Source organism: Talpa occidentalis, unplaced genomic scaffold (assembly GCF_014898055.3).
Source record: "Talpa occidentalis isolate TD23 unplaced genomic scaffold, MPIMG_talOcc4v2.1 talOcc4.6, whole genome shotgun sequence".
Lineage (NCBI taxonomy): Eukaryota > Metazoa > Chordata > Mammalia > Eulipotyphla > Talpidae > Talpa > Talpa occidentalis.
Window position 1 is genome coordinate 82398009 of NW_023604972.1, and position 14663 is coordinate 82412671.

Sequence of the window (14663 nt, forward strand, 5' to 3'; positions counted from 1 at the left end):
ATACAACTGATATCTACAATATTGATAACATACCACAAGTAAATTAGATGTTGGTTTAAATGATGAAAGTTGGCTAAGTAGTTTTTGTATTTTGTTTTTTAATGAAAATACTATGATTTGGACATCTAAATTGATGTTTTTATGTATCAAAATTTCCTTCATCACACTGTAGAACATCTGGTCAAACATCTGCAAATGCACATTCATCTCGGAGCCATGCAGTGTTTCAGATTATTCTTAGAAGGAAAGGAAAACTACATGGCAAATTTTCTCTCATCGATTTGGCTGGAAATGAAAGAGGAGCTGATACTTCCAGCGCAGACAGGCAAACTAGGCTTGAAGGTGCTGAAATTAATAAAAGCCTTTTAGCACTCAAGGTAAATAAAATGTATTTAATTATGAAAAGCCTTTTATATGTCATTTTATTTTATTTTCTCAGATATAAAATGATAGCATTTGCTTAAAAGTGAAAGGTTATCAAAATTTAGTTTTTTGTGTTTGCAGTTATAGATTTATATTGTACCCAGAAATTTTCTTTATATGCTTCTTTTTAGGGTAGATAAAAAATCTGTTAGTTGGCAAGCCAATTCAAAGCTATTTAGGGGAGATTCCCAAGGGCCTTTGTCATTAATATTTTCTTGGAGGATGGTAGGTAATCAGAGAATTGAGCTAAGAAAGTTTCTCAGGAAGATGTGGAGAGACTTCAAAAAGTTGAATCAGTATTATCTCTTAACTAGAAAAGCAAAGCTTGGTAGAACTGTTAGGAAGCATTCTGTGTTTTTTCTACTGGAGTGCCACTTTATAAACATTTAACTTTTTATGATTATCCTATTGCCTTTCCTTTTGGAATAATGTTTTTTTCCCCCTAATATCGTGTTCTTGAATTAGGATTTATGGGAACTTTAACTGTGTGATAAACTTGTTAATAGTATAGAGTTGATCAGATCTTAAATGTAGAGTTCTATAGTAAGAGATCTTTTAAAATATGCTCAGATTTCTCTGAGACTTGCTTTCTTAATTTTCAGGAGTGCATCAGAGCCTTAGGTAGAAATAAACCTCATACTCCTTTCCGAGCAAGTAAACTTACTCAGGTGTTAAGAGATTCCTTCATAGGTGAAAACTCTCGTACCTGCATGGTAAGTTTATGTTTAAATGAATATCTATACCCTTATCTATGGGAAAATTGTAATATACATTAGTGACAATCACTTAAATCCTTTTCTGAGTGATACAGTGATACTTAGGATTGTGGTCCCTGCCAGTGTAATTGGATGATGTTTTCTACTAATTCCGACATCTAGGTGGTCTTAAGTTTGATCTCAATTCATTTATTTTTTTCTTGAATATGGGTCAACTTTTCTCTTTGTTCATATGCCTGGCAATATTGGATGATATCATTTGTCATAAGATTATTGATTGGGTTTTATTTTAGCAGAAAGTTAATTTAGCTGTACTTAACTCCAAAGTCCACATCCCCCTCACCGAGGGTCTTGGGCAGCAACTAAAACTGAATCTGTTTACTTCTTTCACACTTAGCTATGTTACTTGGAGTCAGATTTACGTATGCCTATTCAGAGGTCAGCCAGAGATTTGGCAGTTTATATGAGGAATTTTGGTTTCTTCCTCTGTGGCTGTCTTTCTTTTCTGGGACAAATTTTACTTTCTAGCTGCTGTGGTTCCTAACTCCAAATGCTGACCTTTACTTTCATAACCAATGGAACTTGAGGTTTCTAATACAATTTCAGTTGTCCTATGCAACAATAGTAGTGCTTTCCCTTTGTTGAAAAAACAATTTTAAAAAAAGGATGCTTGAAGCTATTCCTTTTTTCTAGGTGTTGACCTCCATTTTCTGCTTGATTTTGGTAACTTTTGTTTCTATAAACAACTCTTCATAGAGTTTATATTTTAACAGGCATTTATAATTATTATTTTTATGGATGTAAGAAAGCAAATTAGTCTTCATTATTTGTAATATTTTCTTTACTTTTGCACTTTTTCCCCCATAGATTGCCACGATTTCTCCGGGAATGGCATCCTGTGAAAATACTCTTAATACGTTAAGATATGCAAATAGGTATGAAATGGTTATTTTGAAATTTGGGAGGAGTAGATCACGGTATGGTTTAATGCCTGATAGGATAAATTTTAATACATTGTTCTTTCAATTTTCACAGAATTATTTTGGCATATTCATTAAAATAATATTAGAATCATTTTATCAAATTCAAAAAAGGAAATATACAAATTGGGAAGATATATATATATATATATTTTTTTTTTTTTTAAATATTTATTTATTTATATAAGCACTGGGTACAGTCAGAAGCGCAGGAGGGTGAAAGAATTCACCAGAGCCAGAGCGGAGAGCAGAACAGGCAGACTGAAGAAGTACACTGCTGAGGGGAGCAGCGGGCGGCAGGAGAGGTCTGAGCGCCATGTGGGACCCTTCTCCAGTGGCCGGGGATCAAACCGGTGCTGTAGAGGCTGCGGGCAGCTTCGCAACCCAGCATTCAACCGCTGTGCCACTGGGGAGGCCCAGATATATATATTTTTAAAAGAATTGATGTTTCTCTCCTAGAACATGATTCTGTTTTTCAGTTTCACCAGGTTGCATTTCATAATATTTTACTACCTTTGAACATGAAGATCTTCTAATTATAAGACTCTAAAGCAACTATGCAAGGCAGGGGGGCGCGGTATCAGTCTGTATTTCTTAAATTATGTGTGCTGGAAATTATTTCTGGTAACTATGGAGAATTTCAAGTTTGAATAAGGAGTGATAACACAGTTCTGTCTGTTCTTTGTGGATTACATTTTATCATTCTTGTCCGTAGTGTTACAAAGTTTAATATATAACTGATTATTATATATGAAAATAAAGAAAACATGGATTGTTAAAGCAGTTTATTCCTTGAATCATGAAGTATCCTCTAAACTTTGGATTGTGATTAGTCTATCTATATTTGTTCATAGATTTTTCCCATTGCTCGTTTTGAATGACTATATAATTTTAAATTTGTCTATCACATGCTGTACTTGTGGTCTTAACCAAGAGATAAAATTCCCCTTTGTATTCCATTTCTAATTGGAGAGTCTCTTAATTTTGCTGAATATAAGTATTTGTCTTATTTCTTTGTTTTAATTACTATGAAATTTTACTTTTAATCAATTAAAATATGAAGTATGTAGACAAGTATCCAAAACAAATGAATAATTTAATGAATTTTACAAAATGAAAATTCCTCTTTTTAGATTAGGAAATAGAACATTACCAGTCCCCAGAAAGTTCTCCATGTGTTGCTTTTAGATCGCAAATCCTAAATAACATGCCAAAATCAGTTAATCTTCATCCCAGCATAAACACTCTCCTGACTTTTGTGGAATAATTTTTTCATTTTTCTTTCTTCTTAAAAAGCAGTTTTACTACCTGTGAATGTATGCCTGAACACTAGAGGCAGCTATATTTGAACTTTACATAAAAGAAAGAAATCATGCTCTTTATTTTTATGTGTATTTCTTTTGTTTCAACTGAAGACATTTTTTAAAATGATAGTGAAAACTGTTGGGAAATGCAGTTCTATTGCCTTTTGTGAAAATATATAAACTTCTTTTAAAATGTAATAGAACTCTAATTGTTCTCTAAATTTAATCTCATTTAACTTTTGATTTATGAGCTCCTAGTTGCAAACTTTTATGTACTGTTGATTCATCATTAATACTGTAATTAATATTTTTAGTGTGGGGGTTAATTTTTAATGCTTCTTATTTCAAAATTGTTCATGGGAGACAGGAAGGACAGCTTAGTGTAGTAGAATCTTGCCATGTTCTAGAATTAAACCAAATTAAAAATTTTTCATGTCTTCAGATTTATGACTAGAAAGGGCTTTCCCTAATGTGAAAATATTGTATCTGGCCATTCCTCTCGTTCACTTAGGTCTAATAAAATGATTTAATGTATTATGTAATAAAATTCATTTGCAATATAGCTGCTGAATATAAGTATTTGTCATCTGGTCCAAATCATTCTGCCTTTTATTTCCAAATATCTAGGAATAAAGATTTTTAGCAATTGGGCCTCCCTGGTGGCGCAGCGGTTGAGCGCTGGGTTGCGAAGCTGCCCGCAGCCTCTGCAGCGCCGGTTCAATCCCCAGCTGCTCACCGGCCACCGGAGGAGGGTCCCACATGGCGCGCAGACCTCTCCTGCCGCCCGCTGCTCCCCTCAGCAGTGTGCTTCGGTCCTTCTGCCTGCTCTGCTCCCTGCTCTGGCTCTGGTGAATTCTCTCACCCTCCCGCGCTTCTGACTGTACCCAGTGCTTGTATAAATAAATAAATGAATAAATAAATAAATAAATCTTTAAAAAAAAAAAATTTAAAAAAAAAAAAAAGATTTTTAGCAATTGCTCATCTGTAAAATGGAGATATCATAAGATTATTGTAAGAAATAAACAAAGTCTAAAAATTACTAATCTTAATACTTGACATGTAGGAAATATTTAATAAATATTGCCTACTGTTAGGAAATGGGATTGACCCCGTAGTGACAAAGGGAATCCACAAAGAAAGCCATAATTTGGTTAAATGTACTATTTAGAAACATTAGCAAAAGCAGTTTAGATTGTTTTCTCAACCAGGGTTCTTCATCTCAGTCACAAAACACAGAAGATTTGGTGACTATTTTCTCAGTTTATACCAATGATACTTTCATAGTCAGTAATATTTCAGATGCATAGGGAAAAAGATAATTCATTCCAAAGAGTAGGCACCATTATAACTTAATCATTGTGTGAGCTGTTTACAAAAACTCAGATTGGGCCTCCGTGGTGGCACAAGGGGTTAAGGCACAACCTATAAAGCTATCTGCAGCCACTACAGCACGAGTTTGATCCCCGGCCAGGGAGCTACCCACATGGTGCAGCAGACCTCTCTTGACTCGTCTGCTGCTCCCCTCAGCAGTGTATTTCAGTGGCTCTGCCTGTTCTGCTCCCCACTCTGTCTCTGGTGAATCCTCTCACCATAACTCCACCTCTGGCCTGTGCCCCAGTTCTTGTTTGCATAAAATAAAGAAATCTTTTTTAAAAAATTAAAAAAAAATAAAAAAAACTCAGATTGGTAAGGACTCATTAATGGTAGTAAACAAAATATTCATGATATTGACCACACAAGGAAATCAGATTGAGTAGTCATGTAGTTAAATAAGGGGTTTTTCAAATTGAAGTACTTGTCTAGCTAAACTTATAGGAAGGCTCAGGAGAAAGGGGATGATATATCAGAAAGGAAGACAGGATTATGGAGGAATCAGTAAGACAGGGAGATTCAAATGCGTCTTAAAAATTGGTTAATACCCTTTCTAAACAAATTAAATTGCAATGAGAACTTGAAAAGTGCATTACTGTCTTTATAAGACCATTTTCTTTTAATTTGTTGTTTTGGTGCTGCTGCAGAGTAAAGGAGTTTGGAATTAGTCCATCAGACATTCCCTTCTCACAGGGTAGTGGCAGTCGCCCTGATCTCTCTCCTTCTTATGAGTATGACGACTTTTCTCCTTCGATTACCAGGTCTACTTCATTCTATACATAAGATCTTTATTTTAATAGTTTCTTTTGAATTGTGCTATGTATAAATGTCTCATATTTCTTTGTCCTGAGCCATTTTTTTTTCATTTTCATTTTCATTTTGCTTGGCAGGTGGTGTGGTTGTACTGCATGATCTTCATTTTTATATACTTTATTAATTTATTTGCTTTAAATGTTAATTTAGAAATCATACTTTGTATTTCCTCTTACTGTGTTTAAGGATGATGTCATCTTTGCATTTACTTTTATTCTATACAGTCTTAATTTCCTAGTAAGGAAATAACAAGGATTCTGTTGACTTTGAAAGAATACCCTCTCCCAAATGTATGCATTTTAATCTTTACACTTAAGAAATTAAGTTATTTCACACATATCTCTTAACTGAAGATTAAGACTACCAGAAATCTGCAGAATGTATTAAATTCTCTGATTTTGGCAAGAATCCATCTATTGACCTAAATGCCATTTTGTTAACCATTTTCTGCAGTGAGTCTTTTAATTTAATTGCAATAAGTTTTTTTTTACTTTGCTTATTCCTAATTCTCAATTATTATACATTATAATTATATTCGAAATAATTTTAAGTTCCTAAATAAATTCCTAAAATTAAAAGTTTCACATTCCTTTAGAGTTCCATGGATTTCATATGTATATGTCATTTGGAAAGCTGACATCAGTCTTACTGTATTAATTGAATTGTCTGTATATTGAATAAGTTGATATTTTCTTATTCCTCTGCATGAGTTTTGTTAATATTGGCTATTTCTTATGTATTTACAGGGTGAAAGAATTGACTGTTGATCCAAGTGCTGCTGGTGATGTTCGTCCAATAATGCATCATCCACCAAATCAGATTGATGACTTAGAAGCACAGTGGGGTGTGGGAAGTTCCCCTCAGAGAGACGATCTAAAACTTCTCTGTGAACAAAATGTAAGTGACTTAATAATGCAATTATCTAATCTTAGTTTATCAGTAGTAAAATTTTATAATTGAAACTGTCATCTAAATCTGTGGCTGGCAAATTATAGCTAATAGGATAGCCATCTGTTTTTACAAATAAAGTTTTATTGAAATATGACCATGTTCATTTACTTTATAGGTGCTTTCTTGCCATAGTAGAAGTGATAAAGACCATGTGACTCATAAGCCCCCAAATATGTATTGTCAGGCCCTTTCAGAAAGATTTCTGATTCTTATGTGTTACTCTTTTTTCCCCCCAGATTTTATACCGGTATTAAAATGTGGGGATTTTTTTTTTTTTTTTTTTTAAGATTTATTTATTTTTATACAAGAGCTGGTGTACAGGCCAGAGGAGTGGGAGGGTGAGAGGATTCACCAGAGACAGAGCGGGGAGCAGAACAGGCAGACAACTGAAATGCACTGCTGAGGGGAGCAGCAGGTAAGACAGGAGAGGTCTGCTGCGCCATGTGGGATTCTCGCCGGCCAGCCAGGAATCGAACCAGTGCTGCAGATGCTGTGGACAGCTTTACAGTGCTGCGCTCAACCCGCTGCGCCACCGGGGAGGCCCAAAATGTGGGGATTTTTAAAGTAATAGGGTGAAAAGAAAATCAAAGAATTATATCTATAATATATCATATATAAAGCTTAAAAATAAAGTGAAAGAACTTTGTATACTTGTATATGTATTAAAGGGACACATAAAATATATCAAAAATTAAACATAGCAAAGTGCTAGCATTTGTTTGGTCACTTTCTATAGGTATGAAATGTTTAGTGAATTTCACAATTTAAAATTTTTATTTCGGGCCTCCCTGGTAGCACAAGGGTTAAGTCTCAGCACTGTCAAGCTATAGCCAGCCACACTGCAGCATGAATTCAATCCCTGGCCAGGGAGCTATGCCACAGGCCTCTCCTGTCTGGCCTGCTGCTCCCCTCAACAGTGTATTTCAGTTAATCTGCCTGTTATGTTCCCCACTTTGTCTCTGGTGAATCCTCTCACCCTCCACACGTGCTCTGGCCTGTACCCCAGTTCTTTTATGCATAAATAAATAAAAATAAATACAATTTTTATTTCCCCAATTACTCAAAAAATAATAAAATATTGCATCTGTTGTATAAGGACAAAGAGGAATAAATAACCAAAAAAATTGCAAATTATATACATTTTCACATAATTCTTTTAATAATTCCTTTCAGTAGTTACTTAACTTCATTTTAAAAATGTATACTCGGGCCTCCTGGGTGGCGCAGCGGTTGAGCGCTGGGTTGGCAAAGCTGCCCGCAGCCTCTGCAGAGCCAGTTCAATCCCCGGCTGCTCCCCGGCCACTGGAGGAGGGTCCCACATGGCGCGCAGACCTCTCCTGCCGCCCGCTGCTCCCCTCAGCAGTGTACTTTGGTCCTTCTGCCTGCTCTGTTACCCTCTCTGGCTCTGGTGAATTCTCTCACCCTCCTGTGCTTCTGACTGTACCCAGTGCTTGTATAAATAAATAAATAAATCTTTAAAAAAAAAAAGTATACTCTATATAGTTTCTTTCATTTCCCACTAAGAACCCTATTGTGTTAATTTCTTTTTTTTTTTTAAAGTTTATTTATTCATACAAGAACTAGGGTACAGGCCAGAGGTGTGGGGGGTGAGAGGATTCACTAGAGACAGATTGGGGAGCAGAACAGGCAGATCCACTGAAATACACTGCTGAGGGGAGCAGCGGATGAGTCAGAAGAGGTCTGCTGTGCCATGTGGGTAGCTCCCTGGCGGGGGTTCGAACTTGTGCGACAGTGGCTGTGGATAGCGTCATAGGTTGTGTCTTAATCCCTTGCGCCACCGGGGAGTTCCCTTTTGTATTAATTTCTTATACTGAAAAAAGATACCATTTTAGTTGTTTACTACATGACATACATTTGCTAGGCATTTTATTTATTGCCTGTTGTAATCTTTACAACTTGATATGAAAAATTCTATAATTCGGGCCGCCCGGGTGGCGCAGCGGTTGAGTGCTGGGTTGCGAAGCTGCCCGCAGCCTCTGCAGCGCTGGTTCGATCCCTGGCTGATCCCTGGCTGCTCCCCGGCCACCGGAGGAGGGTCCCACATGGCGCCCAGACCTCTCCTGCCGCCTGCTGCTCCCCTCAGAGTGTACTTCGGTCCTTCTGCCTGTTCCGCTCCCCGCTCTGGCTCTGGTGAATTCTCTCACCCTCCCGCACTTCTGACTGTACCCAGTGCTTGTATAAATAAGTAAATAAGTAAATAAATGAATCTTTTTTAAAAAAAAAAAGAGTTTTTAAAAAAAAGAAAAATTCTATAATTCTATGGTAAAACTAAAGGTCAAGTTATTTGACTAAGATCATATAATTGGTAAGTCCTGAAGCCAGGCAAGGTTGGAATTTCTTATCCAAGGTTAGATGTTATGTCAAGAAGCCTTTTGCTAGCTGCATATTATTTGGAAACAATATAACATTCATCAGTTTTATACTTTCTCAAAGGGAGTATTAGAGTCCAAATTATAGAAATGGGCGTGCCATTTTTAATTACTATGTTCCAGATTTCTCTATTAATAAAGTAGGGTTTAATGCAGTAGTTGCACAAGTGACTTGGTGCACCTTGAGAAAAATGTATGATGAGATTTTGTTGTCATAACTAGGGTGATGCTACTAACATTTAGTGGGTAGTGACTAGGGATGCTAAACATTGTATGTACAGGACAGCCCACCCTCTACCCACCCCAAATGTCTCAAAGTTTACATAATCTGGTTTAAAGTAAGAGTTCTAAACTTTGAAGCATAGTAGATAATGAACTGAAGTTGAGATCCAGGGTTTAATCCATCCTCTTCCCAAAAGTTTTGAAGGAGATTATAATTGCTCTTAAAATCCTTAAGCCAAACCTTTACTGTAACTAGATATGGTGAAGCAGAACAAGATAGGACTCCTTATAGTAGATCTTACGTTTTATTTTTGCATCTGTTTAGTCTCTGCAGGACCTTTATAGTTTGGTTAGGTAACCAGAACTAAACTACAGGCTTTAGGCATGACATCAAGAGTTCTTGCAACCTCCTCCATGTTTGAGAGAACATGTATTTCTTTCAACTTTCCCATCCTCCAAGGATCTTTTTTTTTTTTTTAAATTTTTAAATTTTATATACTTTTTACATCATTTTTTCATTTTTGCACAATGTATGCATTTTCATCTTGGCTGTAGTCCCCATACAATTCCCACCACCCTTGTTTTGATCCTACTCCCTTCTCCCCGCCCCCCGCCCCCGCAGTGTGTCTCTGGTTTATAGTTGCTTGTTCATTTTGATTTTCACTTTAGTATAATTAGTCTTTTTCCTGGTCCCTTATTTAGGTTTTCTAAATTCCTGCTATGAGCAAGACCATCTGGTATTTTTCTTTTTCTTTCTGGCTTATTTCACTGAGCATGATCCCTTCCAGCTCCATCCATGTTGTTGCAAATTGCATGTGTTTATCTTTTTTGATTGCTGAGTAATATTCCATTGTATATATGTACCACATCTTCTTGATCTAGTCATCTTTTTTGGGCATTTGGGTTGTTTCCATAGCTTAGCTATTGTAAATAGTACTGCTATAAACATAGGGGTGCAGGTGGCCTTTGGAATTAATGTTTCTGTATCCTTTGGGTAAATACCTAGGAGTGGAATTACTGGATCATATGGCAGCTCCATCTTTAGCAGGTTGAAGAATCTCCACACAGTGTTCCATAGTGATTGGACCAGTTTGTACTCCTACCAGCAGTGCAGGAGAGTTCCTTTTTCTTCACATCCTTGCCAACATTTGTTGTTGCTAGTTTTTTTAATATGTGCCATTCTCACTGGTATAAGATGGTATCTCATTGTAGTTTTGATTTGCATTTCCCTGACTACAAGTGATGTTGAACATTTTTTTTAAGATTTATTTATTTATGCATATAAGAATGGGGGTGTAGGCCAGAGGTGTGGGGGGTGAGAGGACCCACCAGAGAGCGGGGAACTAAACAGGCATTATGACTGAAATACACTGTTGAGGGGAGCAGTGGGTGAGCCAGGAGAAGACTGCCGCACCATGTGGGTAGCTCCCCAGCCAGGGATCAAACCCGTGCTGCAGTGGCTGTGGACCACTCCATAAGCTGCATCCTAACCCCTTGTGCCACCGGGGAGGCCGATGTTGAACATTTTTTCATGTGCCTGTTGGCCATTTGCATTTTCTCTTTGGAGAAGTTTCTTTTTAACCCTTCTGCCCATTTTTTTGACTGGGTTGTTTACTTTGTTTTTGTTGAGTCTCGTCAGCTCTTTGTAGATTTTTGTGATTAGTCCCAAGGAACTATCTTGAGGTTGTTTAGCATTAGCTATTTGTTAATTATTAGTGAATGTGTACAAATCCTTGTTGCTGTTATTTTTTTTTTTTTTAAGATTTATTTTATGTGTACAAGAGCTGGGGTGTAGTCAGAGGTGCAGGGTTGGAGGGCGGGTGAGAGGATTCACCAGAGACAGAATAAGGCAGATTGACTGAAATACACCGCTCAGAGTAGTAGTGGACGAGACAGAAGAGGTCTGCTGCGCCATATGGGTTAACTCCCTGGCTGGGATCGAACTCATGCTGCAGTGGCTGGCGATAGCTTGATAGTGCTGAGACTTAACCCTTTGTGCCACCAGGAAGGCCTCCTGTTACTTATTCTTAATAAGATACATTGAAATGGAATATTGTGTAAGATATGTCCTAGAGATAAAACTCATGTACAGGTAGATAGATTAGAAGATAGTCAAGTGCTTTAGAATACCAGAAATAGAAATAGTTGTATACACACAATACTATTAATATGTTACATGGAACTGATAGGAATTTATATTATATCTTGAGGCAAAGGGAATAAAAAGGACATCCTGGGCTTGAGAGGAGGTAGGTAGGTAGGTAAAATTAGTAAAGGTATGTTGAGTGTGTTTTATCAGAGACAGATTATGAGAGAATAGTGCCTATATGCCCTGATTAAAGGCCCATTTTTTTTTTCAAAGAGAAGACAAAAAGTTTTTTGGACAATTTGATTATGTAAAATTTTAGGGATGGTAACTTGTTAATGAAAGAGTTAAATACCTACTTACAATATAATTTAACCAAAATAATGCACACATATTTAGACTCCTGTAATTTTTTTTTTTGATGTTGCTTTTTCTACTCACTTTTATTTTTAAAATAAATTCTTTACCACTAAAACCACATTTTGAGGAAATAAATAGATCATTAGATTTTGGAGTTGGGAAGGATGGTCAAAAAGAGGGCCTCCGTGGTGGCCCAGGTGGTTGAGCGCTGCACTGTGAAGCTGTCCACAGCCTCTGGAGCGCGGGTTCGATCCTGGCCGGCCAGCGAGAATCACACATGGTGAAGTAGACCTCTCCTGTCTCACCTGCTGCTCCCCTCGGCAGTGTTATTTTGTCAGTCTGCCTGTTAGGGTCCCCGCTCTGTCTCCTGTGAATCCTCTCACCCTCCCGTGCATCTGGCCTGTACCCCGGTTCTTGTATAAAAATAAATAAATCTTTAAAAAAAAAAGAAAGAAAGAAAGCCTAGCCCAAACAGGCCAATGAAAAGATGTTGATCGGGCCTCCCCTCATGGCGCAGTGGTTGAGCGCTGGGCTGTGAAGCTGCCTGCAGCCTCTGCAGCGCCAGTTCGATCCCCGGCCGCTGGCGAGGGTCCCACATGGCGCGCAGACCTCTCCTGCCGCCCGCTGCTCCCCTTAGCAGTGTATTTCGTTGGTCTGCCTGTTCTTTTCCCTGCTCTGGTGAATTGTCTCACCCCCCTCCTCACTTCTGACTGTACCCAGTGCTTTTATAAATTAAAAAAAGAAAAGAAAAGATGTTGATCATCTTACTAGGAAAATGCAAATCAAAATACAAGTCAAAACAGCAATGAAAAATCACTGCACACTTGGGAGAATGGTTATTATCTGAAGGGCAAGAAATAGCAAGTGCTGAAGAGGTTGTGGAAATAAGGAACCATTCTCACTGTTGGTGAGAATGAAAGTTGGTGCAACCATTATAGAAAGCAGTCTGGGAATTCTTCAAAAAATTAAAAGTAGACATTCCATATGATCCATTATCCTACTTCTGGGTTTTTATCCAAAGAATATAAAAACACTAATTCAAAGAGAGATCTGTACTGCACGTTCATTGCAGCACTATTTATAATAAGTATTGTAAATAACTTAAATGCCCATTGATAGATGATTTGATAAAGAAAATCTGATGTGGGCCTCCCCGGTGTCGCAGCGGTAGAGCGCTGGGTTGCGAGTCTGCCCACGGCCTCTGCGGCGCAGGTTCGGTCCCCGGCTGCTCCCCGGCCACCGGAGGAGGGTCCCACATGGCTCGCAGACCTCTCCTGCCGCCCGCTGCTCCCCTCAGCAGTGTACTTTGTCCATCTGCCCATTCTCCTCCCCGCTCTGGCTCTGGTGAATTCTGGCTCTGGTGAATTCTCTCACCCTCCCGCGCTTCTGACTGTACCCAGTGCATGTATAAACAAAACAAACAAACAAAAACACACAAAATAAATAAATAAAAAAAAACATGCCTCTAAAAAAAAAAAAAAAGAAAATCTGATGTAACTGATTAGTACTCAGCTATAAAAGATGAAATCCTTCCATTTGTAATAACATGGATGCACCTAGAGAGTACTAAGCGTAGTTACATCAGTCAGATGGAGAAAGACATGATTTTACTCACATATAGTATAGAGAAAGCAAACAGATGAATTAAATGACACATAAAAAAACTCTTATGCCAGAAGACCAAATTAGTGGCTACCAGAAGGAAGGGGTAGGGGGCTTGGTAAATCAAATAAAAGGATAGAACTGGACTATTAGTGATGAACTTAATGTAGTATATAGAGATGTTGATTTATAATGATAAACACCTAAAACAATGTTATAATGTAATGTTACTTCAATAAAAGTAGCAAAATAAAAGAAAGCTAAGTCAAAGAAATATTGACTTAATGAATGTCATATGTGACTATAGGTTTTTGTTGAGGAAATGAAATTATCAGCTAAGTTTTCAATTTAACTGTAAATACTGATAAACTATGCAGTGTGGTGTGGAAATGAAGATTTAGTTAAGAAATGACATCTTGGGCCCCCCTGGTGGCGCAAGGGGTTTAGACGCAACCTATGAAGCTATCTGCAGCCCCTGCAACAAAAGTTCTATCCCCGGCCAGGGAGTATCCACATGGCGCAGGAGACCTCTCCTGACTCTCCCACTGCTCCCCTCAGCAGTGTATTTCAGACAATCTGCCTGTTCTGTTCCCCACTCTGTCTCTGGTGAATCCTCTCACCCACTATACCTCTGGTCTGTATCCCAGTTCTTGTATGCATAAATAAAATAAATCTTGAAGGAAAAAAAAAAAAGAACTGACATCTGCAGAAAACTAATTTGATAGTCACACAGTAAAAAAAAATTATTAATTAAAAGTAAACAACACTGAAGAAATATTTTAGTAAATTTACAGCCTGCAGTAAATGTGTTTTTGCAAGTTACTATTCCAAAACAGACTGCTTTTTTTAGGATAATTCTATATAAATCCTGGACTAAGTGAAAATTACTCCTTACTGATATGTACCACTGCAGTTGCCTCTTGAAATGACATTTTTGTAAATGACATAGAAAAACTTCTTATTTTAAGGAAGAAGAAGTTTCTCCACAATTGTTTACTTTCCATGAAGCTGTCTCACAAATGGTAGAAATGGAAGAACAAGTTGTAGAAGATCACAGGGCAGTATTCCAGGTAAAGTAAGACAGGATCTTTCATCAAAAGTGTTTCTTTACATAAATTAGCTAAAACTTTCATAATTCTTTGAAATATTTGTGTTTGTGTGTATGTGTGTAAGAAATAGAACATAGCATATGTTGTGTAGACTGGATGATAGCTATAAGCAACCTTTCTTTGCACTATGGTGAAAAGACCTAGTCCACTACCATCCTCTCACTTACTTGCTTTTTTCAGTTGTCCATTTTTAAGAGAAGTAATGAACTTCTACCCTTTACTACCCCTTTCTTCATTTTCAGGAAGTTTATTTGACAGCAGTTAAGAGTCTTCTGAGGCTGTCTGAGCTTTTGAGGAATTACCTGTCTTTGCAGAAAAGGAAGACTGCTTTAGAAG

The 14663-nt window shown here is 37.5% G+C and overlaps 1 protein-coding gene across 4 annotated transcripts in view; it reads left to right on the top strand.

The window, feature by feature from the left end:
- The window catches only part of KIF2A (kinesin family member 2A), a 62145-nt gene that overhangs the window by 42602 nt on the left and 4880 nt on the right, over positions 1-14663 (top strand). For 3 of the 4 annotated variants that reach the window (XM_037530395.2, XM_037530396.2, XM_054688309.1), the window contains exons 14-18: positions 173-377; positions 1026-1136; positions 2007-2074; positions 6354-6504; positions 14187-14288. In XM_037530395.2, the coding sequence (XP_037386292.1) occupies positions 173-377; positions 1026-1136; positions 2007-2074; positions 6354-6504; positions 14187-14288 (637 nt within the window). Of the gene's footprint in view, positions 1-172; positions 378-1025; positions 1137-2006; positions 2075-5441; positions 5556-6353; positions 6505-14186; positions 14289-14663 lie in introns of all 4 variants that reach the window. The other variant, XM_037530394.2, reaches the window with a different exon arrangement.